Source organism: Polistes canadensis, unplaced genomic scaffold, assembly GCF_001313835.1.
Source record: "Polistes canadensis isolate GaletaPanama2010 unplaced genomic scaffold, ASM131383v1 scaffold_7, whole genome shotgun sequence".
Taxonomy (NCBI): Eukaryota; Metazoa; Arthropoda; class Insecta; order Hymenoptera; family Vespidae; genus Polistes; species Polistes canadensis.
This window is the reverse complement of record NW_014569554.1, coordinates 78,798-103,365: the sequence shown is the minus strand read 5'-3', so window position 1 is coordinate 103,365 and position 24,568 is coordinate 78,798. Positions and strand designations below refer to the sequence as shown.

The 24,568-nt window shown below is 43.6% G+C and overlaps 2 protein-coding genes across 2 annotated transcripts in view; both read left to right on the top strand.

The window, feature by feature from the left end:
- The first annotated feature begins 12 nt into the window (after positions 1–12).
- LOC106790044 lies at positions 13–6,654 on the top strand. The gene is made up of 10 exons (XM_014754695.1): positions 13–583; positions 1,484–1,863; positions 1,933–2,155; positions 2,240–2,527; positions 2,594–2,721; positions 2,802–2,974; positions 3,042–3,390; positions 3,497–3,929; positions 3,992–4,671; positions 4,764–6,654. Exons 1-10 carry the CDS (start codon positions 499–501, stop codon positions 6,186–6,188), a joined length of 4,164 nt encoding a protein of 1,387 aa, XP_014610181.1. The 5' UTR covers positions 13–498; the 3' UTR covers positions 6,189–6,654.
- Positions 6,655–7,236: 582 nt separating this feature from the next.
- Positions 7,237–24,568, top strand: part of LOC106789849 — a 37,523-nt gene continuing 20,191 nt past the window's right edge. The window contains exons 1-13 of the mRNA XM_014754374.1: positions 7,237–7,470; positions 7,968–8,106; positions 10,597–10,897; positions 11,377–11,557; positions 11,627–11,877; positions 11,938–12,082; positions 12,158–12,370; positions 12,453–12,635; positions 12,710–12,910; positions 12,981–13,117; positions 13,189–13,525; positions 13,603–13,881; positions 13,938–24,568. Coding sequence (XP_014609860.1) covers positions 7,458–7,470; positions 7,968–8,106; positions 10,597–10,897; positions 11,377–11,557; positions 11,627–11,877; positions 11,938–12,082; positions 12,158–12,370; positions 12,453–12,635; positions 12,710–12,910; positions 12,981–13,117; positions 13,189–13,525; positions 13,603–13,881; positions 13,938–24,568 — 13,011 coding nt within the window. The 5' untranslated portion in view covers positions 7,237–7,457. The remainder of the gene's footprint in view (positions 7,471–7,967; positions 8,107–10,596; positions 10,898–11,376; positions 11,558–11,626; positions 11,878–11,937; positions 12,083–12,157; positions 12,371–12,452; positions 12,636–12,709; positions 12,911–12,980; positions 13,118–13,188; positions 13,526–13,602; positions 13,882–13,937) is intronic.

The window sequence follows — 24,568 nt, the reverse complement described above, 5'->3', positions numbered from 1 at the left end:
TCAAAAAAGAGAAGAGGAGAGAAAAATAACAGTGGATAAAAGGGGAAAACAGAGGTAGAGGAAAAGAAGGGGTAAGAGCAGAACAAAGATAGACGTAAAGAAGTCCGAAGAGTCTGGCGTCGCCACGGTCGTCGATTACGAAGAGGTCCGGCAGTGCCGCACCGAGCCTCAAGCTATATCGAGCCAATTTTCGATCTCTCTTTCTTTCTCCCGCTTCCCTCTCTCTCTCTCTCTCTCCCCCTCCTCTCTCTTTCTTTTTATCTTTGATTCGGTTAAGATCGAAGGACAGAACGGACTCGTTATTTTTTTGGTCATCTTCTTCCGGTAGGCGCACTCTTTTCTTTCTTCCTTCGCTGTTCGGTGGAGGCAGAAACATTAGTGATCTTCGAGCGTGAAGCTTTTAACACCGATATCGCTGTAAAAAGCTCGAAACCCTGGCCAGGAAAAGCGCGCTCGTCGAGCCAGGCTCGACGCGGAGGAAGAAGAGGAAGTACGATCATGGGGAACACTACTACGAAGAGACACTATTCCAAGAGCATCTCTCTAGCCAGCTCGTCCAAGAGACCACGCTGGGATGGACCAGGTAGACCCACATTTCTGCGACCGATTGTTCGCTTCATCAACTTTTCAAATTTGCTGATAAAAAGAGAAGGGATTTATAAAGTTTCCTCATCACAATTTCTGTATGTACGTGCAAGTGAATTTCTCACCGCCCTCGAACAGTTTAAATAGTCCATCAGCTATTGTATATTTATTTATCATTAAATCTTTCGGAAATCTAAAATTAACTAGCGTGATTTGAGGATGTTTATTTTAACAATGGGTAGCCTTCCGCCTAAGATACATGGGGCGAGTACGAAAATATAAGTTCGACTTGACCTATCATTTCTAATTCGATTATTGAGCAATCGCACTTTTAAAAGATCTATCAAGCATAATAGAAATTCCAAGATTTAATGCCAATTTAGATTATTCTCGGCAAGAGACGGAATTAAAGAATTCATTTACTCGGCATAGTCGACGAACAAACGGAAACGATCGAAATGAGATCATTGCGAAAAGAAAATCATTCGATTAGTATCGAAATAATGAAAAGTATGTTGTAGGAGAAAATCGTAGACGGGTCGAGTTGGTATCCGATGTCGGTTTAGCCTCTCGCATAGCTTTCCCACCGTGAAGACGGTGGTCTAGCGGTCCTCGGCTTGCCAAACGTTTCACGTTTTATTTTAAGAACGCCACGTGCAAACCTGTGGTAGAGATCGTCTATTCTACGCGACACGCACGTAAGCATCGTTCTGGCATGCGTGGATGATCATCTTCCTTCTCTTCTCCAAACGCTTCCTACTTTTCTTCTTTAGGATTATGTCAAAATCTATGACAAATTTGTATTCATTAATTAGCTTATTTTTTCATCGACTTTTGGATCAGTCGAAAATGATTAAATACAGAAGAGCGCGCGCCCGCTCGCGCGATTTATTGTCAGGACTGCCAGCACCTCCGGGCAAGCCAATTCTAATACCAGGAACGGACGATACGCAACCGGATGTGGTAGGAATACGTTGGGAACGATCGCCTAGTAACGGTGGTTCAGCCATCGTGGGTTATTTGGTTGAACATCGGCGAATGGGTTCGGCTTATTGGGTGCGTAGTACACCTGGCCTCTGCACTTTTCCGGAACTAACATTGAGTGGTCTTGAGCCAGGATGGCGTTACCAGTTCAGGGTCAGGGCACAGAATGCGGTAGGTCTCTCAGCTCCTAGCGAGTTGTCGGATCCGTTGACGGTAACGTTGCAACGATCGGCTTCATCCGCGCCACAGTTTGATCTCGAACTCAACGATTTGATTGCTTTGGAGAACGAGCAGGTGGTGTACTTTGTTCGAAGTAATCTTCTTTGTAAGCATACAAAACTCTGCAAAGTACAATATTTTCAGGCGGAATTCGTCGTGAAATTTGCGGGAAACCCTTTACCAAAGATTTCATGGTTCAAGGACGGCTTCGAAATTTTTAGCAGCAGACGAACGAGAATCTTGACAGAAAATGGAAAAAGTGTTCTTCTTATTCATCAGACAGCTCTTAATGACGAGGGTGAAATCAAATGTACCGCAACGAATAGAGCTGGCCATGTTAGTACCAAGGCCAGATTGATTCTCGAAGGTTAGTGAGGTATCAGAGTTGTTCGATGCATTACGGTTAAACGTAAGATACATCGTGATTGATAGCATTGCTCTTCGTTCTCAGCATATCCAAAGATACGACTACCACGACAGTACGAGGACGGTCTTCTTTTCGAACAGGACGAAACGATCAGATTGAAAGTATCTTTGGCTGGAAGACCATTACCCACCGTTACTTGGTTTCACGATGGAGAACCTCTTTCTCAAGACACTAGACATATGTTTGAATCTATGGATGGAGAATCGGTTTTAAAAATTCCGGATGCAAAGCGATTCGACAGAGGAGAGTACACCGTTAAAGCTACAAACAAACTTGGCGAAGATACGTCTTCTTTTCTCGTTACCGTTACAGGAAAGTATCAAGAAGAACAAACTTACTTTTTTCAAAGTCTAATTTAATCATATCATTTTATTATAGATCGTCCAGCTGCACCTGGAAAGGTAAACGTCACCATGACTTTGGGCAGATCCGTCACCTTATCTTGGAAAGAACCGGAAGACGACGGTGGTTGTAAGATCGGTACTTACATCGTCGAATATTACAGAGTAAGAAAACGCGTTGCAAATCTCTCTCCCCTTCTGTATTTTTCTTCAATAATGCGATAATGATACTTGTACGATCTTAGATCGGTTGGGAAGTGTGGTTGAAAGCAACCACGAGCCGTCAAACTACAGCAACGCTGACCGAATTGCTCGAAGGCTCGGAATACAGATTTCGAGTAAAAGCTGAGAATCCGTATGGAGTGAGCGAACCGAGCGAAGAAAGTGACATCATCTTCATTCCAGATTTAAATAAAGGGTAGGAAGGACAGAGTAAAGAATAGTCGACTCGTTCAATCGATTATCTTTGGGATTTTATGAAATAGGGCAACGTCGTCGCAATTGAGTGGAAAGTCTCAAAGTCAAAGAGAGATCAGTCGGTCGCGCGGGGAAAAACGCGAGGTTAGTTTCGTCGAGCCAGCCCCAAGGAGCAGAAGCCTAACCAGAGAAGAAGATGGACTAGGACGTTTTGGTGGGCGATCTTCATCGGCGCAAAGATTGTCGATGGAAAGACCATCGAGAGCCGACAGTAGAGTCACGTTTGGTCCGGACACAACGATTCACGTTGAAAGAACCGAACCACCCGTACCACCTGCTAGATCGAGAGATCATTCCTCTTCTAAACACGAAAATCGATCGGAGAATCATACGATGCGACAAGATGCAAACGTGCAGGTATCGTTGCGATTGTAATTATCCCTAATATATATATATATATATATATATGTATAAATATTTGTTCTCATCGCGTACGATTATTATCGTATTATTCATTATTTAGGACAGCTCGGATACTAGAAAGAGACCAACGTCACCGATAACTTCTGCTGCTGTTGGGGTAGAAACGAAGAAAAGACCGACGTCACCGACACTCGTCACCACCATAGTGACGGTATCGCCACCACCTAGGAGCGATTCGATCAGACGTTCTCTCTCATTGTCCAGAGAAAGAAGTTTGTCTCCTCCTTTTTTACCTTCGACTAAAGAAAATGTAGAAGAAGAAACAAATGCATCGTCTTTTCCACTTGTTCGACCTGTTTCAATTTTGAAGAAGCAGAACGGTCTAACCGATGAGCTCGATGCGATGCAATTAGGAATATCGCCTAGAGAAAACGACGACATATTGCACGGTAGCTCAGAATTCATGTTGGTGCTGTATCCAAAGGACGATGAAAGCGAAACCAAGGAAGATAAGAAAGAACTAAATATGAGAGGTAAATGTTACATGGTAAGATTTGCAAAAGGATCTAATTCGATTTGGTTTGTTTTCTCGTAGGATCGGGGCAAGGCAGAACGGAGGAAATCGAAGACGAGGAAGATCTAATACCGCCGCCAATGTCTCTATCTCTTCCCGAATTATTCAGTATAGAACACGTAGTGGTAGAAACTCTGCGCGAGGCAGTCAGCTCTACGGAAATGTTACACGAACGTGCGATGGAACGTTTTTATAAAGCAATGGAGGCTGAGAAGGAGTCGGAAAACGCTAAGAGGAAAGTAGCGTTGGAGAGAAGAACCGGGGAATTAGCTTCAATCGCGAAACAGGATTTGGAAATGGGAGGAGCTACGAGAAGCGGCAAAAGTTCGCCTCTGCGGAGAAAGTTGTCGAATTCCGGTACCGCCACGCAGCACATGATCTCATCTTGGCAAGCTAAGAAAACTCGGAGAAGATTAAGCGAAGGTCAAGTCGAGGCAGCTTTGAAACCTATGAAGCTTCTTTCTCCGTTGCTCTTACCGGACGTCGAGGCTAGATCGGATCCTAATCTACCAATCGACGAAGAAACCATAACCTCGAGAACTTGGAGGAGGAGCAGCGACGAAGAGGGAGCCGAACGTCTGCGCAGATGGCACGAGACGAATGTCCCTTTGCTCGAGGAAACTTCGGTAGAGAAATCAATGGGCTTGGGTGTCGACTCGGGAGTCGATTCCACCAATAGGACCAGTTCTCCGTTCCAAGAGGTGTGTCTTTCGACCGGCTACGCAAATATCGACAGCCTTTTGTAGTAAAGAGTAACGCGGTCAATTTATGCACATATTTTTATATATTACAGATCGTATCGGAAAAGCAAGAGGAAACGGATAAACGGGAGCAGGAAGAGAGAGAGACGGAGCTAGCGGAGGAGCAGATCGAAGAGGAGGGAAGTATCGAGACTTCGGAAGAATCGTCCGAAGAGATAAGCAGTGCCGATAGCGAAGATCTGAAAAACTTAAAGCAAAGAATTTTAGCGAGACAAATTATGGAAGAGGAAGATACGTACCATCCGAAAGGTAGACCAATACCACATTTCGATAGTTTCGATAAACCTCATTTTTCCGAATACGACAACTCTTCGATTTCGGACGATACGACGATACCATCGATTTGGGTAACACAACCTATGTCAGCTAGCAACGTTCAACCAAAATCTATTCTCAAGAAACCTAAGGAAGATGCTTCCATACGAATAAACGAGTTTGGCAAAGCTATACCGCCTGAGAAACCGATAAGAAAAGTCCCACCCGTGAGACAGGAGGAGGTAATCGATCGAAACGAAGGTAATTCGCCTACGAGCGAATATTACGATCCGACGAAGCCAGGTGTTATGTCGGAATCGGATACCGATAGCGTTTTATCGGCTGGAGAAGCGGCAAAGAATCGTAGAATACAAGCTAAAATGCGTTCGGCAACGCCCGAGGAGGAGACGAACGAAGCAGACATCGAAGCCAGGATGGCAGTCGTTAGTCATTACACCGAGATCGTACGAGAACATTCATCTAGTCACAGCGTAAGCGGCGGAAGGGTTAACGACGAAGAAGCCGGTAAGAAGAAAGTATCTGGGAGGAAATCGGAGCAAGCAACGGTTGGCGAAACAAACCGGACGAGAAAGAATAGCGTTGGATCGCGCGGTACTACCCCCGCCAGAGATCGTCCCAAGCTGCCCCCGAAAGAAACGAGAGAGAGCAGGGCATCTTCGCGCACGAGATCACCGAGTTCCAGATCGAGGAACGTTTCCGTCGAAAGACCTACCAGGGTACGTGCTCCATCTCGAGACAGGAACGGCCAGGATTGGCCAGGGTCTAGAACAACTTCGGAAGAACGTGCATTCGGTAGAGAAAGATCCGTAGATCGAAGCGCCCGAAATTCAAAAGCTTCCTCGAGATCGAACTCGAGAGACAGACAGAGAACAACGACCCCGGCCGAACTTAAGATCGAACGTTTGCAACGAGCATTGGGGAGCAAAAGATACAGAGCTCCGAACAAACCTCCGAACAGAGCGGACGACGAACGTCTTGCTCTTCAAGCTCGGTATACGGTTAAATCGACTGTCAATTACATAACCGATTTGACGCTTCTCATGGCTGCCATTTACGTTTATCTATTCAAGAAGGAGACTATGGCGATACCCTTTATCGCTCTTCTTCTTTACAGACGAATCCAAGAAGGTATTCGCGAGCGTATATCGGGACGTTGGTGGTCGTCCAAACGCAAGCACTGACCAATTACTATTTCGCTATGTCGCATTAATAGAATCATTTGGTGAATTTTGTATCATTCATCGGGGAAGGATTGTTTATCCTATTATCCTTAAATAAAAAGAGATAGGATAGCTTGACGGTAGGACGAAACACGTAGAAGAGTATTTTGTACGTATCGGAGAAGTCGTAGAATAATCTAGCTCCTTCGAATTACGCATCGTTTATCTTTTTATTTATCGGTCCTATTTGCGTCGCTCGCTTTAGTATAAGAATTTTGATTCGATGGAGGAGAATGCTGATTATTTTATCACGGAATTATATCGTTTTTCTTGCATACCTATGTTTAATGAAAAAATATCTAAGTATATATATATAGCTTATATTATAGGAGTAATTATATGTAATTTATGAAACAAAGTATTACGTTTATCTTTTGTCGATGCTACACACCTACGCGATCATCGTTATTTATTCTTAATGCCTTCATTTAAATAAACATGTACATAGATATTATACGATCGCAATGCTTTATAACCAGCACCAATTTTTTCATCCCAAGAAATATTCCTGGCCGGTCATTGGTAACTCGTCTTAGCGAATTTCAACTCTGTCGTCTGGATATTCTAAAATTGCTATGGACATTTGGGGCCTAAAATATACCTGCTATTCAATTGGCAAGTAATGGTCGTCGAAAACTCTTCCTTTTTCCTAAAGATCGGTCGGTAGACCAAATAATAGAGGTATGGAATAGTCGGAGAGATGGAAATAGTCATTATTTCGGGTCATCGGAGTAACGTGCAGTAGATTAAGCGATAAAAAAAAAGCGATAAAAAGGATCGCTAATAAGACGAGTAGAACGTAAAATTAAAGGAAAAATTTTATTATTGAAGAGTAAAAATTATTATTAAAGAGTAGTCGAGATTAAGGAAAGAAGGAAATACCGCGGCGCCGCCAACACTGGCAAGTTACATCAGAGAAATGCGGGCTCCGCGTACGGCGCATGTGCGCGTTTCGTTAAAACGACGAAGCTGAGAGTACTGTCTCGAGACGATTTTAGATCGGAGCAGGGCCTCCTGCCGTTGAATTTCGTGGCGTGTAGGGTGTGCTGCGTGTTTCGGGTCAATCGTTCCCGTTGTCGTTGGCCTGGTGTTGCCGATGCTAGTGGCGGTGGTGGTGCGCCGCCGGTGGTTACATTCGACCGAGAGACATCGAGGACGGCTAGTTCCTCCGCGATAAACGAGTGATGTCAATGCGAGGACGAGCCGGTCCTCCTAACGCTCAACGTAATAATGACTCTAACAGGTAAGACGTTTCTTTCTTCTCGATAAAGTCGTCCCGTGCGATGCGCGATCGGAATGCGATGCAAATCTCGGCGCAAAACTCCAAATGTCACGCTTCAATTCCCTTTCTTTTTTCTTTTTCGTATTCGTATCTTTGTCTTATTATTTATTTACGCGATCGGTTTGCGTGCCGTCGTCGGTGCTCGCGACTAAAATTCCGCGCCAGAGGGAATCGCGCGATCGAATGAAATTTCCAATGAAAATTCGAAGATACGACCGTAAAGTTTGGAGAACGTCTCTCTTTTCTTCTCTTTATCGCGCTTTCTCTCTACGTATCTATATTTATGCTACAGAGTTTTGCACGTAGGTACTGCCACACGTAGACTATTTTGCGAAGCACGTGAGTCTTAAAATATCAGGTAGTTCTCGAATAATGAATTTCTTCAAAGCAAAGCCGAGACCATTCTCTCTAATCGACTATATATTTTCAATAATTGCCATTTTCTTCTTTATATTTAGATGGTATATCACGAATTGAAATAGCATGGGAAGAGGAAGACCGAATCCTGGCGGTGCAAGGCCGCACCGGCGAGGATATCGTCGTTGAATTGAAACTCAAATCGACGGAATACACCGGCGATGATTTGCAACTGGAGTTGTAAGTGTACAAGTCAATCAATTATTACATTCCTGGCGCAGACTCTGCGCGCGCGTTATCGTTCATTCTGGACTATTGGCCCTAATTTGTAACGTAAAACCTTGAAACGTGCCAAGGATCAAACGCGGGTTTATTTTCGTCCGTCGCGTGTATTAATTTTCGCGAATAACGGAATTATATTCGTCGTCCTATCCTAGAAGCGGCATTATATAGATAGTAGTATACATATTCATAAGTATATTCGCGGGAGCGTTCCAATGGCAGGGTCGTAGATCTCGGCGGGAAAGGAACGTACGTTTTATTTCCCTTTCGCCTATTTCTAGAATACGATTATGATCTCATCGAGGGACAGAAGGTATCATCGAGCATCATCGATTTATTCCTACTTTCTTTTTCATTAAGACCATCTATTTCGGTCTATAGTTCTCCCTTTGTAACTGTAACCGCCGGCTGACTTGCCGTGGTTATGTCGTTTTCGACTTGGCACAAGCTAAATTCGACCGAGCTGAAGATTTTGGCGAAAGGACGGAAGAGGCGCTCTCTGCTTCGATCTAAGAGCGAAAACGGAAGAACGAACCGTCCGCGGAGGTGGGAAGAAATCCCACCTATGACTATGCGCGGCTGCCAACTCGCTATCAGTCTTTCAAGGGAACGTTTCGCGTCGAGTCAACAACATCTTTCATCTTGCTTCCAACTTTTCTCTACCGAACCACAACAAACTTACCAAAATCGCAACGCGCCTGCTCCGCATCTACGACTTTTCCGAAACATAGATCGCTATTGAGATCTCTATAAATGTCGATGATACCCCCGGAGCACAGTGTCGTCGCATCGATCGAAATATCCAACAATGCCCTTACATTTTCTACAGACTATCATCGAAATTGGCTTTTGAATAGAAAACAACGATGTCTCTTTATAACAACGTCACGTTAATCAGTGAAAGTATTCGATTCGACAGATGAATCTGGTGCGCTTTCGGTTAAAAACTCGATAATGGGAAGCGATTGTTGTAAGTGCGCCGATGGTAATGGCAAACCTGCCAGAGGATCTTCATCCAATGGCTCGGCATATCGGTATGATGATTGCACAAATATTTCCTACCAAATCGATCACACTAGCCTAAATAATAACTAATAGAATTATGTCACGATTACCTCTCTCGAAAAGGGTTGCAGCTACGATCACGCGGGTAAAATCATTTCTGACGGAATTTATGTTTTGCCAAGTGCATAAATACGCTCTCCTCGAAATGTCAAAAGGCACTAATGAAATATTTCTTACCATCGATACACATTTATTCGAGGGTGCATACCATTTCAATCGATATTGTACAATCGATATTGTACAATCGATGCAATCTCATCCGATTAGAGAATTATTTTCAAGGCGATTCTTTTTCGTACTTACGTGGACGATGGTTATCGAAGGATCATTCATTTTTCTTTAGAATGATAATCGTCGGAGCAACCTCCTATTAGTTTTAAAATAAAAATTGGTAATGCTGTACACGAGGCTAACATATTTCAAGCATACAAATGGTCCAACGCACTTCGTCTTGGCATTGCTCTACTGCCCTATTTTCGTCACCTTTTTACGCGAGCAACAACAGAAAAAGATCGAACCACGCGTACATTCAACACTTTTGCATCGCTTTGCTAAAATCATTATTTTCAATTACGCTATCGGATCGAGCCATTCGATATTCCAAAATTTATCGAAGCAATTCGAAATCCATTGGCGTTCTAGAAATACCTCGAATGAAAATATGTGCTGCAATAGTTCGGAACTGACGTAAAACAGAGAATTATGAATGTATACACGCAATAGATAGATCATTCTCGTAGCGGTGGGCGCAGTTTTGTTTTTCTTCGAATGATTGTCAATCTTGTTTTCCCTTTGGAGCTGCTCGATGACGAGACGTTAATCTTAAAATAACGACCGCCTTCGAGGCCGGGGCGTCGTTTGAAATGTGTCAAAGGCACGCTTTGCTTCGATCAAATACCGATACGCTTTGTTTACCGTTTTTCTTCGACTAGTCGCTAATTATAAGATTTCAATAATAGGACGATTCAAGGATTACAGCTGCGTAACGCATCAAGCGGATCATTCTTTCGGGAATGTCAACGTTCTTATTTTTCATTCGTACTCATCAATGTCAAGGCCGTATGTTAGCAAATTGCATCTCACGAGAGTGCATCGAACTTTTCGTAAATAATATTAAACATTAGTCAGGTGAGCTGAATAAGAAATACCTCTCGAACGTAATTGACGAATTTAAATATAGTCTGTGAGTATTTTTAATCGATCTCTTTCTTTCGCGCGAATGAAAGGTATATGGTTTCGAATTGGAATCATTGCCAGAGTGAATGAATCGAACCATAACATTTCCAAACTGTTTATCCATTTGCAGGAGAGCGGAAGTTTTGATACTAGATAGAATTAGTATTTTATTGCTTACTCGTCACGCTGAATTTTGTTGGATTTTAGCATACGCGGCGACCGACCGATGCCACCTAATCGGTATCGGCTACAAATGAGAGGAAACGTCGTGCAACTGACGTTGAAACAATCGCAAAAGGACGACACCGGTCAATATGCTTTAGTAGCGACGAGAATCGGGCAACCCTTTGAGAAGGGATCCACTAAGAAAATTCATGTGCGCGTCGACGAGCCGAGTTACGAGGAAGGCGATCCACCCATTTTTCTCAGAAGATTGACAGACCTCGCAGTCAAAGTTGGCACCAGAACGAGATTCCTCGTAGAAATACGAAGCTCGACGAATACGAAGGTAATTCGATGATCATTTGGTTATTTATTAGTTTCGATTGGAAAATAAGCAAATAAAAAGCAATCAAATATTTATGAATAAATTCGGAGACGCAACCCGGAAGGAGTTGTCGCTTTCGGCTCGTCTTCTTCGTCTACTAGCAGACGAAACGGGAAACACACACGAATCGAATGGGATAGCAAAGGTCCATGACCCGAGGGGACGAAAATTGTTACGCGTTCTTGGTATATTACTAATACTCGCTCGTATTACTACTACTCTCCACTATTATTCGCCACTATTATTCGCCACTATTATTACGCGCGCATCTATCCTTACTAGAATAAGGATGACGTGCCTCTACTAATCTCGGCACATTCCTTTTCCTTCTCTCTTCCCTACGACTTTCCTTTCCTCTTTCTGTTACATTATCGAGAGATATTTTTGATGAAAAATTAACTAGACGACGAGGAGTATATTATTTAACGCGACAATTTTAGGTAATTTGGCACAGAAACGATCTACCTATTCAAGCGGGATCGAGATTTTCCTTTGTACACGAGGGTAATTTTTACTGCGTCGATGTTGCACCAGTAACAGCGGAAGATCAAGGTGACTGGACTTGCATGGCGGAAAATCAAAATGGCAGATCATCGTGCACGTCGCATCTGAGCGTCATCGGTAAGCTTCTAGAATATCCTTCCGTTGCTATTTGTTCTTTCGCGTCTTTCTCTCTTCCTCTCTGTGCAGTGCCCAAAGCGTACAAGAGGCCAGAGTTTGTGGAAGAACTTCGGGCTCTGTTGACGGAAACAGGAACCGTATCTTTGGAATGCAAAGTCGTTGGCGTGCCAACCCCGGTATTGAGATGGTTCAAAGACAACAAAGAGATCAAAGCCGGCGACGTGTTTGCTTTAACGGCGAATCCCGACGATCCGACGTCTTTGGGAATTTACACCTGCGAAGCTGTCAATTGCATGGGCAGTGCATATTCCTCGTCAAAGGTGAAATATTTTCAATAATAACGACATTTCCTAACTATTACCTTCCTAATCTCTAATCAGGTACACGTCGTTGGAAAAGGAAGCCGGGAGGGTTCTTTAAAACCAGCCGATACGTTAACCAGTTCGGGACCTCCGCCAGTATTCAAACGAATACTCCGAGACGAATGTTGCAGAATTGGCGATTCTCTTACACTCTCTTGTCAAGGTAAACTTTAACTTGAAATTTCTTAGATACGTAGCGTAATTGATAGATTACATGGGTTTCTCGACGAATACGTAGTTCACGTTCCACCGTGGCCAAAGTCGATAACGTGGTACAATCAAGAAGGGCGCATAGATGCAAACGAAAAGTATCACGTGATGGAAGATGGTCTAGGTGGTTATTCGATAGAAGTGAAATTGGTCGAAGCTATGGACGAGGGCGAATGGAAATGCGTCGCTACGAGTGCGCAAAACGTTAAACAATTTACGACGTGTCATGTCGCTATGATCAGTGAGTAATAAGGTTATATTTATTACGGTACGGTAATGTCTATCGAATAGCCGCTACTTGTTATTTTCCTCTGTCGATAAAGTTCCAAAGAACTACAGGAAACCGCGTTTCATGGAAAGCTTAAAAGCTGTTCTCACGGAAGAAGGCTTGGTATCGTTCGAATGCAAAGTCGTCGGTTTTCCGACTCCCTTATTGAGGTGGTTCAAGGATGGACAGGAATTAAAACCAGGAGACGTTTACCAATTAACCGGAACCAACTCGTTAGGTTTGCATCCTATTTTTAGATTTGACATTTGAAAGAGAGCAAAATATTCGATAATGACGAATTCGTTGAAACAGGTTCTTATTGTTGCATCGCAAGAAATTGTATGGGCGAAGCAAAGAGTACCGCAGAATTAACGATCGAAGATATTCAAAATCAATTGAACGAGGAAGAACGTCTTCAACTATTGAGTTCCGACAAGCCGCCAAAGTTTATCAGAGGTTTAAGGAGTTGCGAAGCAAAGATCAACGAAGAATTATTTCGTTTTACGGTGCAGGGTTGGTTGGACATTTTTCGTTGGATACTTTTCAATCGATTCGTTGCATTGAATTTGCAATGATTTTTCAGTGAGCATTTCGCCGGAACCAACTCTCTCGTGGTACAGAGACGACGTGGAGGTGGTCGAAGGTGACAAATATCGTACGGTGAAGGAAAATCTTGGCACGTGTCATCTGGAAGTTCGTCAACTAGAAATTTCCGATCAAGTAATTATCTCTATTTTATGCGTGATTTTATGGTGGCGGATATTTGAACGATTTCTTCGATATCCGTTTAGGGCGAATGGAAATGCGTGGCTGCTAACGATTACGGACACAGCGTTACTTCCTGTTTTCTCAAATTAATCATTCCTAAGCATTACAAAAAACCTAAATTCTTGGAGAGCTTGCGAGCAATATTATCCGAAGAAGGTGCCGTTAATTTGGAATGCAAAGTGATCGGTGTACCTCAACCGATTCTCAAGTGGTACAAAGATGGCGTGGAATTGAAACCGGGCGATATACATAGAATAATTACGGGTCAGGATGGTACTTGCTGTCTGGGAACGTATACGTGCGAAGCCATCAATTGTATGGGAACGGTCAGCAGTTCTGCTTCTCTTTTAGGTTTCGAAGGTAACACACACCCAAATCTTCGAACTAACATCAAATTTATAAATTTAACAATGCTTCTTCTGTGTCTCGTACTTTAGACAAAATCAATAGAAAGGATGGCAAAGAAGCCTCACCGAATGGTCACGAATTGGCAAGAAATTTATCCCTCTCGACGATTCACGAGGAAAGAACGTCTCAATTATACGATACCCCGCAGACCGATCGTTCGATCACCCTCGACGATAGGGGCGAAGTTTCTTTCAGTTTTGATGGGAAAGAAGTATCGGTAAGCCTTTACGAAACTCCCGATCTCACGGAAGAAGAAGCTCTGCAGATCGTCGAGATGTACGCCGACCAATTGTCCGAACACGTCACGGGTAAGCGATTTAGGGGTGTGTTTTGAACGTATGTAAAACATTGGGCTGATTTTTAGAGCACAACGTGATCGAATTGCCACCGATGAGGTTCGTTAAAGAGAGCTCGACTTCCGGAAATCTTTTAATGGAAGCTGTCGTGATCGACGTTTCGCCGGATTATTTCGTCAGCGCCGAGGACGGGGACGATCTACGGACGGAAGCAGATTTCGAGGACGTCTCGATCATGGACGATCAGACTCGGGTCTTCTCTTCCCCCGAAGAGGAATCCTTGTCGTTGAAGAGGTCGCCCAAATACAGCTGGGAAGGCGAGGAGAAACCGCCGACGAGGCCCCCGCGAACAAAATCTACGAGTCGTTCCTCCTCGAAGAGCGACGAGAAAAGTCTCAAATTCGAATCGGAGAGTTTTCACAGCGCACGGAAAGACGAGGACCGACCGATCTCTCCGCTTTCCTCCGAAAGAATGGACGACGACAGCGAGGCTATTACTTTCGCGGATGCCTTGTCTTCCGCGCGATTTTCTATTTCGGAAAAGCCAAACAAATTAACGAACGACGATGAAAATATGCAAAGCATTGCTTCGAACGTTGAAGATCCAGCTCTTAGGACCAATTCGCGAAAGAGAAAACAAAAGAAAGAAAAAAGTAGTTCGGAGGAATCGACGTCGTCGATTCCAACCGATCTCGATGCTAAGAAAAACAACACCAAGAAGAAAAAGAAGAAGAAGAAAGAGGTTGAATTTTGTCAGCGTATCGAATCGATCGATGCACGCGTCGACGATGACAAAACATCTGACGACAAGTCCTTGTCGAAGAATAATAAAGAACGGATATTAAATAAAATAGAAAGGTTGACGGAACCGGTAGTCGCGATTCGCGACTCCTTGGTAGACATAGATCGATACGAGAGATTTTTAGAGCTCGAAAGCGAAGACCGATCGAGAGATTTCGTTTTGGAGTCGATCGTCAAACCGATTCAGACGCTTTGCGAGGAAGTATCTTCGGTAGAAGCCAAGGCTTTGAAGAATGCTGGTGATAGATCTCTCGGTCAAGCGATAAGAATATCTCTGCTGGAAGGTATCGGGGGCCCTACCGAAGAACTTCTTCGGGGAATCGAATTGATAGATCGACAACGAAGTTTTCGAGCACAGAGAACCGACGTAATCGCTATTTTAGAGTCCTTGACGGATCCAGTCGATGAGATACTAATGGGACTGACGAGAATCGAACAAGAGCTGACCGGCAAAGCGAAAGGAGAAAAACCGGTGTCTTTTCTTCGAATGCGTCGAGTCGTTTCACGTTTCGACGAAAGTTTGAAGAATCTTTTCGTCAAAGAAACAGAACCTGTCCGATTGTTTTCCTGCTTGGATAAAGTAATCGACACGTTGAACTCATTTTTGCAAGATGTTTCGATAAATCCAGCGACGGGTACGATAGAAACGGTCGATACGGTGCTCGTAGAGTCCTTATCGAAATCCATCGAAGAAACCGTAAGAGCATTGAATCGAACCGAGTCCCTCGAATCGAGTCGTCCTAGCAACGACACGATTTCTCTTCTAACCGATCTACTATTGCAGCCTACTCGAGAATTAAGGGCCAAATTGGATACTTTGACAGCTGCCTTAGAAACATACGAAAATAAGGGTGACCCTCTTACGGAACGTCGTGGCAAATTAATCGATTCTTTGAAAGAGTCCGTTAACGATACCCTTGCGGAAATTCTCCATTACCGTGCGAAAGAAGAGCAAGAGGCGAGTATAAAAAATGACGATTGGAAAAAGGAGAGTAATTTCGTCGAAGAAAGCAAACGCATCTTCGAAGATACGCGTTTGGCTCTACGAGAGGCACTCGAAATTTACGAGACGATATCCGGTTCGTTGGATCCTAGATTCGCAGCCGTATTCGAGGTATTGAATGAGACCTATGATAGATTGAGTGCACGGGGACAGGAAGCGAACACCTTTGAAACGTTGCTCTATTCCGTGGAAGAAAGATTGAATGTTCTTCGAGACACCGTAACGGACGTATCGACTATCAAAGATTCCGCAAAGGTATTGAAACTTTTAGCTCCGTCCATAACTCGATTGTCTGTCGTTATGAACGATTCCTCGTTAAATTGTTCATCCGTGCAACCGATTATCTCCATTTGCTCGCACATAGAGAATATTGTTCGCGGAGAGGAGGATAGAATTGGAGAAAGCGAAAAGTCGCGATCCTCGGTGCCGGAAAAACTTCTCGATCCGTTGATAGAAATTCAGGCGACTCTGAGCGCGGCAATTCAGGATTTGGAAGATATCGAGTTACCTGCGAATGGCAGTATCGCTCGTCAACGAATCCCAATGGTGCATGAGTTTTCCTCGACTTTGATAGACCTGAGGCAATGTATATCCGACGCGGCCCACGCAGCGATGTCTTCCAACGAAAGCCAAATATTTCGTTCTCTGACGGACGTCGAGGAACCTTTGTTGGATCTTCGAGTTATCCTGGCAACGAAAGACGACAAGTCTCCTCGGGAGGAACTCGCCGCGATAAAGGAATCCTTCTCAACGTCTATCGGAAATTTGCAAGACCTAATGTCTATGGTTTTGATTACAGCTTCCTCGTCGAGCGTTGCTAAACCGATTAAAACGAAAATGAAAACGGTCTTGAAGATATTGGAAGACATTCGAGTAGAAATACTAAAAATACCAAAGGCCACGTACCATGCTAAATTGCAGGATCTAAACGTAGATGAAAAATTAGGTAGCATTAATTTCTCTTTAACGTCGGTCTTAGAAAAACAAAAGAAAATCGCGGCTTCTTCGTCATTGAAGAATTCGATAGAAATCTTGCAGGAGAATGTTGCAAATTGTGCTGTGGCAATCGCTAGCTTGGAAGAACCAAAGGACGACGAAAAGATAGCGAAGGAAGTGTCACGGTTGGGAAAGCCTTTACAGATTTTGCAGAGAGCCCTCTTAACCGACGAACATCAAATCGAAGAAGAGGAAATATTGAACGATTTGATCGAACCAATCGATAGATTGAAAACACTGACGGAGGCTGTCGTGGAAGGTGGGAAATCTTTGGAAGAACTTACTCCCATCGTAGAGCTGTTGGAAGAAATAGAAAAAGATGCAACTTTGATAGCCAAAGAAACGTCGAAGAAAAAAGATAAATTAATAGGAAGTCAAGAAGAGAAGGCATCGTCGAAGCAACTGGCCGATAGAATAAATCGTTCTTTGGATCCTATACGAAGTTGGCTATCGACCACCTCCGACCAAGATACTCTCAGAGACGAGGAAGCGTCTCCTCTGAGCTCCTCGGTCGATGAACTCAAACGAGACGTTACGAGAATAGCCATAGAAACATCTTATTCGGAGCCACCGAGCGATCAGGACTTGATAGAAGCTTTGATAGATCTGCGGGAACCCCTGATGCGTTTGAAAAACGCTATCTCCATGTACCACGAGCCCGAAGATCTTGCTGCTCTGGAAACGTTGAGTCGACCGATGAAATATCTTTTACAAACGATAGCACGCGTTTTGGAAGACCACGCCGAGGAAAAAACCCTTCGTTTGATTTTAGATATCGTTGAAGAAATAGAGAATCGGATTCCTATTTCTATCAAAGAAGCGCTTTATAAAAAGGAACTTCGACAGGTAGTCGAGACGTTGGAAGAAAATCTATCACCCGCTACGATGGATATCGTAGAAGAACCGGTACGAGGAACAACTTACGAATCCATAACTAGCGAAAATGCAATTGAGAAAGACTTGATGTTTTCGTTACCTAAAATACTTGAAAATGTTCAATTGGAAGCCACCAGTATCCTCGAGGATTTGGAACAACCCATGACGGGAGAAATGACTATTCCTCAAACAAAATTGACCGTTGCTCTCGAAGAATTTACTAAAATGATTTCCGCCACGCGAATAGCTATTTCCAATTACGATAAGGGAGTGAGCAAGGAAGACGAACCGCTTTTGATTCTTAATAACTTATTTAAGCCTCTTACTATGATAGAAGAAGCTCTTCGTTTGACCGAAGAACTAGGCGTAGCAGAGCTTTCGGTTCTGAATCGTCTTAAACAGTCTCTCGAAGACACGGAGAAATATATTCTACGACCGAGTCTCGAAATATGCGAGAAAGATCGATCGAAAGACACTTTGAAGGAACTTCTTCGAGTATTGGATGACACCAAATCGACGATACCTATCGCGATGAAGGAAGTAAGTTCTAGAAAAGAAATGTTGGGATATCTTCGGGACATTTCAAAGCCTCTGGAAAGTATTCTGGAACAAATGAAAGGTTTGGAGGCCATCTCGGAAGATACTATAGAAAAAGACGTGGCGAAAATTCTAGTCAAGCCGATAGATATGTTATTGCAAGCTGTTAATAAAACATCGCAGCAAATTGAAATTCTCGATCAACGTAAGGAAGTAATAAAGGAACTGAGAAACATGACCGAACCGTTGGTAAAGTTTCTCAATTGTCTTTCGGTCGTACAAAGGAGTCGTCAAAGTTTAGTTCCAGAAGTAGCGTTACTCGATGAAAGGAGAAACGTCATTTTTAATTCCGTCGAAGATCTTCGACTTAAGATTTGCGACATTCTCGACGAAATAGCGAGCGTCGAGGATGGGGGCTTTTTCGAGAAATCCTTAATATTCTTGAACGATGCCATTTTGTCCGTTTGCCAGCAAATTGAAAAAGTAGATTACTCTCCGAAACCGAGTACCATGAGATTACATTTTCAGGATTATCTCATGAAATCTTTGAGCCGATTGGGAGAAACGATCGACGCTTTGGAAAAGGGGACGGAATTATCTGGCGAGGAAAGTATTTGGAAATCGTTGGAACCTCTTAAGAAACAAATATCCTTGTCTCAATCGCAATTTTGTCCAACTTCCGATGAGTTCATCGACGCGGAAGCGATCGTCGAAGGATTCTTATATCCGACCAATCAACTTCAATCGGCCCTCGGTGCTCTGAAGGAAAGTATGGAAGATAATGCCACGGCACCGTTTACGAACGTTTCCTTGGGATTGCTCGAAAATTTGGCTGATTCGATCGCCGATCTATCATATTCATTGTCTTCTTATCGAGCAGGTTTGATTAGCGAGGGGGCGTCGGAAGGATCCTCCATCATAGAAACGTTCTCCGCTGCTTTGGAGGTATTAGAGGATGTTAAAACTTCCATAACGAGCATTCAGGATATGATTAAAACCAAGACGATCGTTGATACCAAAGAGACGGAACGGAAAGAAGAATCGAAACAACGCGAGGAAACGGGCTTTCCTTCTCTGAGAGAAAAGATTGAAATTAAAGAAGAGGCAAAGTCGACCGAAAAAGATGAAAGAATATCGCACGAAGAGAAAACACGAATGGAAGATCAGCCAGAGAAGTCTGAAGCCCTTGGTTCAATGATAGATGAAAGCAACGTAATCGAAGAGGTCATGGATTTGCCAGACGAACGAGTGGAGGAAACAAAATTTCACCATAAACTCGAAGTGGAAAAACAAGAAGAAATGCAGACTAAAGTTGATGAAAATATTCGAGAGAGTGATGAATCGGGAGCAAAATTGAAAGTCGTAGAACGGACGGGTGAAAAGTTGGAAACGGTAGCGTTGCGAGAAAAAGTACACGATGGAGCGACGAAAGAGGAAATAAAAGATGAAAATGTTGAAATGAAATTGGAAGAACGGAAAGTTGAAAATATAGTTGAACAAGAGGAGGAACAAATTGTTGAGCAAATTTCTTCCGGAAGTATAGGAGATTTGGAAAACAAAGAGTCGAAATCGAGTGCAACGCAGGTAACCGTCGTCGTCGTCGATGAAATCATTCAAGTATCTAAAGAGGAAGTAGAAAGCGTAATGGTCGTCGAAGAAATGTTACGAGCCGATTTGGAAAGGAATCGAGAAACAGCAACAGCGGCACCGACGGTAGAATCAATTTCTTCGACCACGAGCGAGCCACAATTTTTAGCGGAAAAAGACGTTAAAAGCGAGGAAACGGAATTCCTCGAATCAAAAGGGGAGAGTACGCGAGTTGATAAAAATACCGAGATACTTAAACGAATAGTCTCGACCCTGAGAACGTTGGAAACGCCTATGAAAGATTTAACCGAATTCATAAATTCCGCTAAGAAGGAACCGCTGACTGTTAAATCCGAAGAAGAACATAGAAAAATACGAGAACTAACGGCTTTGATACAGATACTAAACGATTTACGAGCGACGAGCGTTTCCATACGCTGTACGCCCGCCTTTTCCGCATACTCCAACTCGAAAGATCTATTTTCGAACATAATCAATTCCGTGGATACCATGGAACGAGCCACGGCTAGTATTCTTCTTCTGACGCAAGAACATCTCGTACCCGAACTTAAAGAAAAATCGCTTATTGCTCTAAAGAATCTTATAAATCCTCTAGAGTCGATAGAGAAATCATTTTCCGCTGTAGTTCAAGTTGAAGGAGTGTCGAGACTAACGACGGAGGAAAAGAACAAATTATCGATGACGGTGGAGAATCTAGTTAATGTCATTTGTAACCTTAGGGAAACCGTTTGCGCTATCGATTATGCGAAATCGGCAACGCTCGTCCATGCCTTGCAACAACCGGTGATAAACGAACAGAAAATTATACCCGAGGACGCTACGGAAACCGTAGAAAATGTTCAAGATGATCATCTGCCGATCTACGAGACCAAAGAATCGTTGGAAACGTTGAAAGTATCGACGGCCGCTGTGGTGCAAGAATCGGTGGTTCAAGAATCGGTGGTTCAAGAATCGGTGGTTCAAGAATCGGTGGTTCAAGAATCGGTGGTTCAAGAATCGGTGGTGCTTGTCGAAACCGAAGACGCGAGAGAACCTTTGCGGGAACAATGCACCACCGCTGTAGTCAGTAAAGAAGAAGAACCTCTTTCTACCTCCGTTCAAAGTTCGTACGTTCAATTGATCGAGGATATCATCGTTCCGATTAAGGAATTACGAGAATCTTTTCCTCAAGTAGGACAAGAAGAACAAGAGAGAGCGTTCATTCATTCTTTAGAGGAAGTGGAAAAATCGCTGCGTTTCCTAGCGACCGAACGAGTTGAAACCATAACTGCGCAGGATGAAAGCGTGGGAGAATTGAAACAAGCTACTTTGCAACGAGCAAACGTAACGCCAGTTATAGAGGAATTGCAAAAATCAATAGCCACGATCGAAGAGCAGATAGCGTGCGAAGCTACCTTTGCGCAAGAAGTAACCTTGTCTCTAGAAAAATTGCAACGTTCGACCGCGTCGTTCCAACAACTCGTGGAAACCGAAATCGGTTTGGTATCGACTTCTCAAAGTGCCGCGTTACAAGAAGTACCAAATCAACTCGAACAAATCAAAGTCGAATCAAAGGGAATCAAAGAGATCGAGGAAAGCAAAGTTATCGAAAAAGCAACGTCTTCGATTAAACAATTGCGAGAAACGGTCGCAGATTTGGCAAAGCAGGAAATCGAAAAGACGGGGGGTACTTTGCAAGAGACTGGACTCGCGTTTGCTTTGACTAAATGGATCGAACCATTAGAATCATTGGAAACTACATTTTCGTCTGTCCTTGAGGAACGGTTGGACGGTCCTCCGTTTAAAGAATCCATAGGGCCGACTTTAGAAAAATTGAAAACGTTCGTGCACGATACCGAAGAATATCTTATGATCGGTCAAAAGAAATTATCCTCGACGGAAGATACCGAAAGTCTGTCGTTAATGAGGAAGGCCACCGAATCTCTGGAGGATCTGAAAACGTCCCTAGCGATCGTTCACGAATCAATGATCGTTGCTGATCTCAAGGAAAATCTTTCGGACATAGAAAGTATCTCGATCTCGGCTTTGCAAGATATGGCAAAAACTGTCGAAGAAGTTAAGAAATGCTGTACGGCGATCTTTTTAGAACCTACGATCGTAAATGCCCTTAGTAAAGTAACCCCGGTAAAAGAAAACGTAGCGATACTCGAGGATATTATCTCCCCGGTTCGTCTTTTACAAGAGTCGATAGTAACGATCGAACAAACGAAACTTCACGAAGCCGAGGAATTGAAAATGCCGGAAGAGAGGATGTCGACGAGATTGTTAAATACTTTGGTGGAACCGTTGCAACGATTGGAAAAGATATTTGTTGCCGTTATGCAAGGAGAACACGCGGTCGCGCAGGAAAGTGAAAATATTCCGGAAACCGCGGAAGGAGGCGCGGAAGGAGGCGCGGAAGGAGGCGCGGAAAGGTTGTCCCTTCTCCCGGTACTCGAACAAATGGACAAGACTTTAGCGACGATAGAAGAGCAAGTAACGTTGGAAGGAGGAGCGGAAAATATGTCCAGGAGCACGGAAAATCTGTCCTTCGCGGAAACGATAGCCGAGCCGTTGCTCGAATTAAGGGCATCGATAGCAGCCGTCCAGAAGGTGGCCGCGATCGTTCCCGAAGGAAATTTGGAGGAACTGTCGGAGACGGAAAACGTGAATGCCTTGGAGACCTTTGCCAAGTCTATATACGATTTGGCGGAAAGAATCGCCATATCGCGATTTAACGAAGAAGCGATCTTCGAGGCTGCGCCCGACACGATGTCCGAAGGCGGCGCGTCCTCGATTAAGACTTGGGCGGCGGAAATCGGCGAGGAAGAACTTCCGGTGAAGATAACGCGAGCAATGATAGTCGAGCAAGGTACCGTCGAGAGTCCCACCGAAGCGGCGTCCCCCTTTTCCGAGGAGGAAGGGACAATCCTGAGGACTCTCGCTAAGCCGCTCGACGAATTGCGAGAATTCCTGGCAGTGATCGTCGAGGAACGAAGAACCACCGAAAGCACTTGTCCTTTCGAGGTTCTCGGTTCCTCGACGAAGAAGGCCATCGCGAAGCCATTATTAGAATTGAGAAACGTCGCCGCGGCGATCATCGAAGAAAAAATGGCCATCGAATCGACGAGAGAGAAGGCGTTCGGGGGTGCGCCGATGTCGATAGATCCTCTGATCCAGCCGCTCGAAGAAGTTTGCCGCTCGATCGCCATCATTCAGGATCGAATGCTCGTTGAAAGTTTGCAAGAAGAACGTCCCGCCGAGAAGGAGTTAACATTTTTGAGCGTCCTGGCCGAACCTTTGCTCGATCTTCAGAGGAGCATCGTAGTGTTGGAGGAACGCGTTATATCTCCGGATGTTGAGTCTTTGTCGCAAGATTTATTATCCAGACCCAATTGGTCGACAGCGGAATGCGTGGCGGTCGCGCCGTTGCACCAAATCGAAAAGTCGATAGCTCAAATTTGCGAATGCGTTACCACCATTCAAGCGGATACGGTTCAAGAAGATGAACAAAGTCGAATTAGCCCGCAAGACCGGATTGCTGTCGACAAGTTGATAGAACCGGTCGAAGGTATCATAGCCTTGATATTGAACGTTGGAGAGGAGATCCTACCGAAGGAAATGGCTCTTGAACGCAGGATCGAATATCAAGCTTTAAAGATGCTCGTAGAACCGCTCAAAGCTGTTTCCGCTAGCTTTTCTCTTTTGCGAGACAAAGCCGACTTCGAAAAATCCGAAGAGGAAGCCAACATCGACGTCATTGCCGAGTCTCTTTCTAACGTAGAGAGATGTATTTCTATTCTGGAGGAACAAGCAGTCGATAAGCCACTCGTTGAGCCATTTTATGGCGCAGAAGTAGATAAAAGCGTGATAAGTGTCTTGAGATTGCCGTTAATGGAATTAAAAGAGTCGATTGTAAAGGTGGAGGATTCCTCGACTAAGTATCTTCAAAACTTGGAAAAACCATTGAAAAATCTTCACGCAGTTCTACAAACAATATCAACGGCTCAACAAAATTTAATGGCAATTCATTCGGTGACTCGGCATACGTTACCATCTATTCAAATGACAAGACTATCGATCAAATTAATAGATCTTATTGTCGGCATTAATGAATCTGTTCAGAGTGTAGAAAATAAGATAAAGGATCGAATTGGACAAGCAAATATTGACAAATGTATTGAATGCAAACAATTACAAATGTTCAACGCGTCTGTTCAAGATTTGAAAAAATGTATAGTCAAAATTCAAGAAGAAGGAACGATCGAAAAAGGATTCATGTTGGAATCTCTTAATAAAATTCATAAATCTGTTGCTGTCATCGAACAGCAAAATTCTTCTAAATCAGATACACGATCGATAGACATTGACGAGAAGCAAACCATTGGAATACTTCAACTTTTATCTCCATGCTTGTGTGATTTCGATGCTACCGTTAGAACCATTAAAACAACGAAAGAAGAAGATGTGACGAGCAATCATTTGCAGATATTAGAAAAACCTCTTTGCGATTTACTAAGTAATCTCAACGATCTACGCGATAAATTATTATTCGGTCAACTTTTATGGACGACTGATGTACGAGTAGATACGTATGAAGAAAAGGATCGAACAGAATTAAAAGATAATGAAATTAAACTGCAAGAAAAAGAAGAGGAACAGCCCAAAATAGAGGAACCCAAAGATTCGCAGTTTAAACAAAAGAAGGATGAAAGATTGAAACGCGAAGAAGAAGAACGTAAAAAGCAAGAAGAAGCTGACACGTTAAAACGCGAGGAGAAAGAACGTAAAAAGCAACAAGAAGCTGACAAACTGAAACAAGAAGAAGAGGAACGTAAGCTAAACGAGAAAAATGAAAAGTTGATACGCGAAGAAAAAGAACGTAAAAAACAAGAGGAA

Excerpts from the sequence above, each read along its gene's own strand:
- LOC106790044 (XM_014754695.1), top strand. The coding sequence starts at position 499 with ATGGGGAACACTACTACGAAGAGACACTATTCCAAGAGCATCTCTCTA. Across the intron at positions 584-1,483 it reads ACCACGCTGGGATGGACCAG|GACTGCCAGCACCTCCGGGC; the intron begins GTAGACCCACAT and ends ATTTATTGTCAG. Across the intron at positions 4,672-4,763 it reads CCAGTTCTCCGTTCCAAGAG|ATCGTATCGGAAAAGCAAGA; the intron begins GTGTGTCTTTCG and ends TATATATTACAG.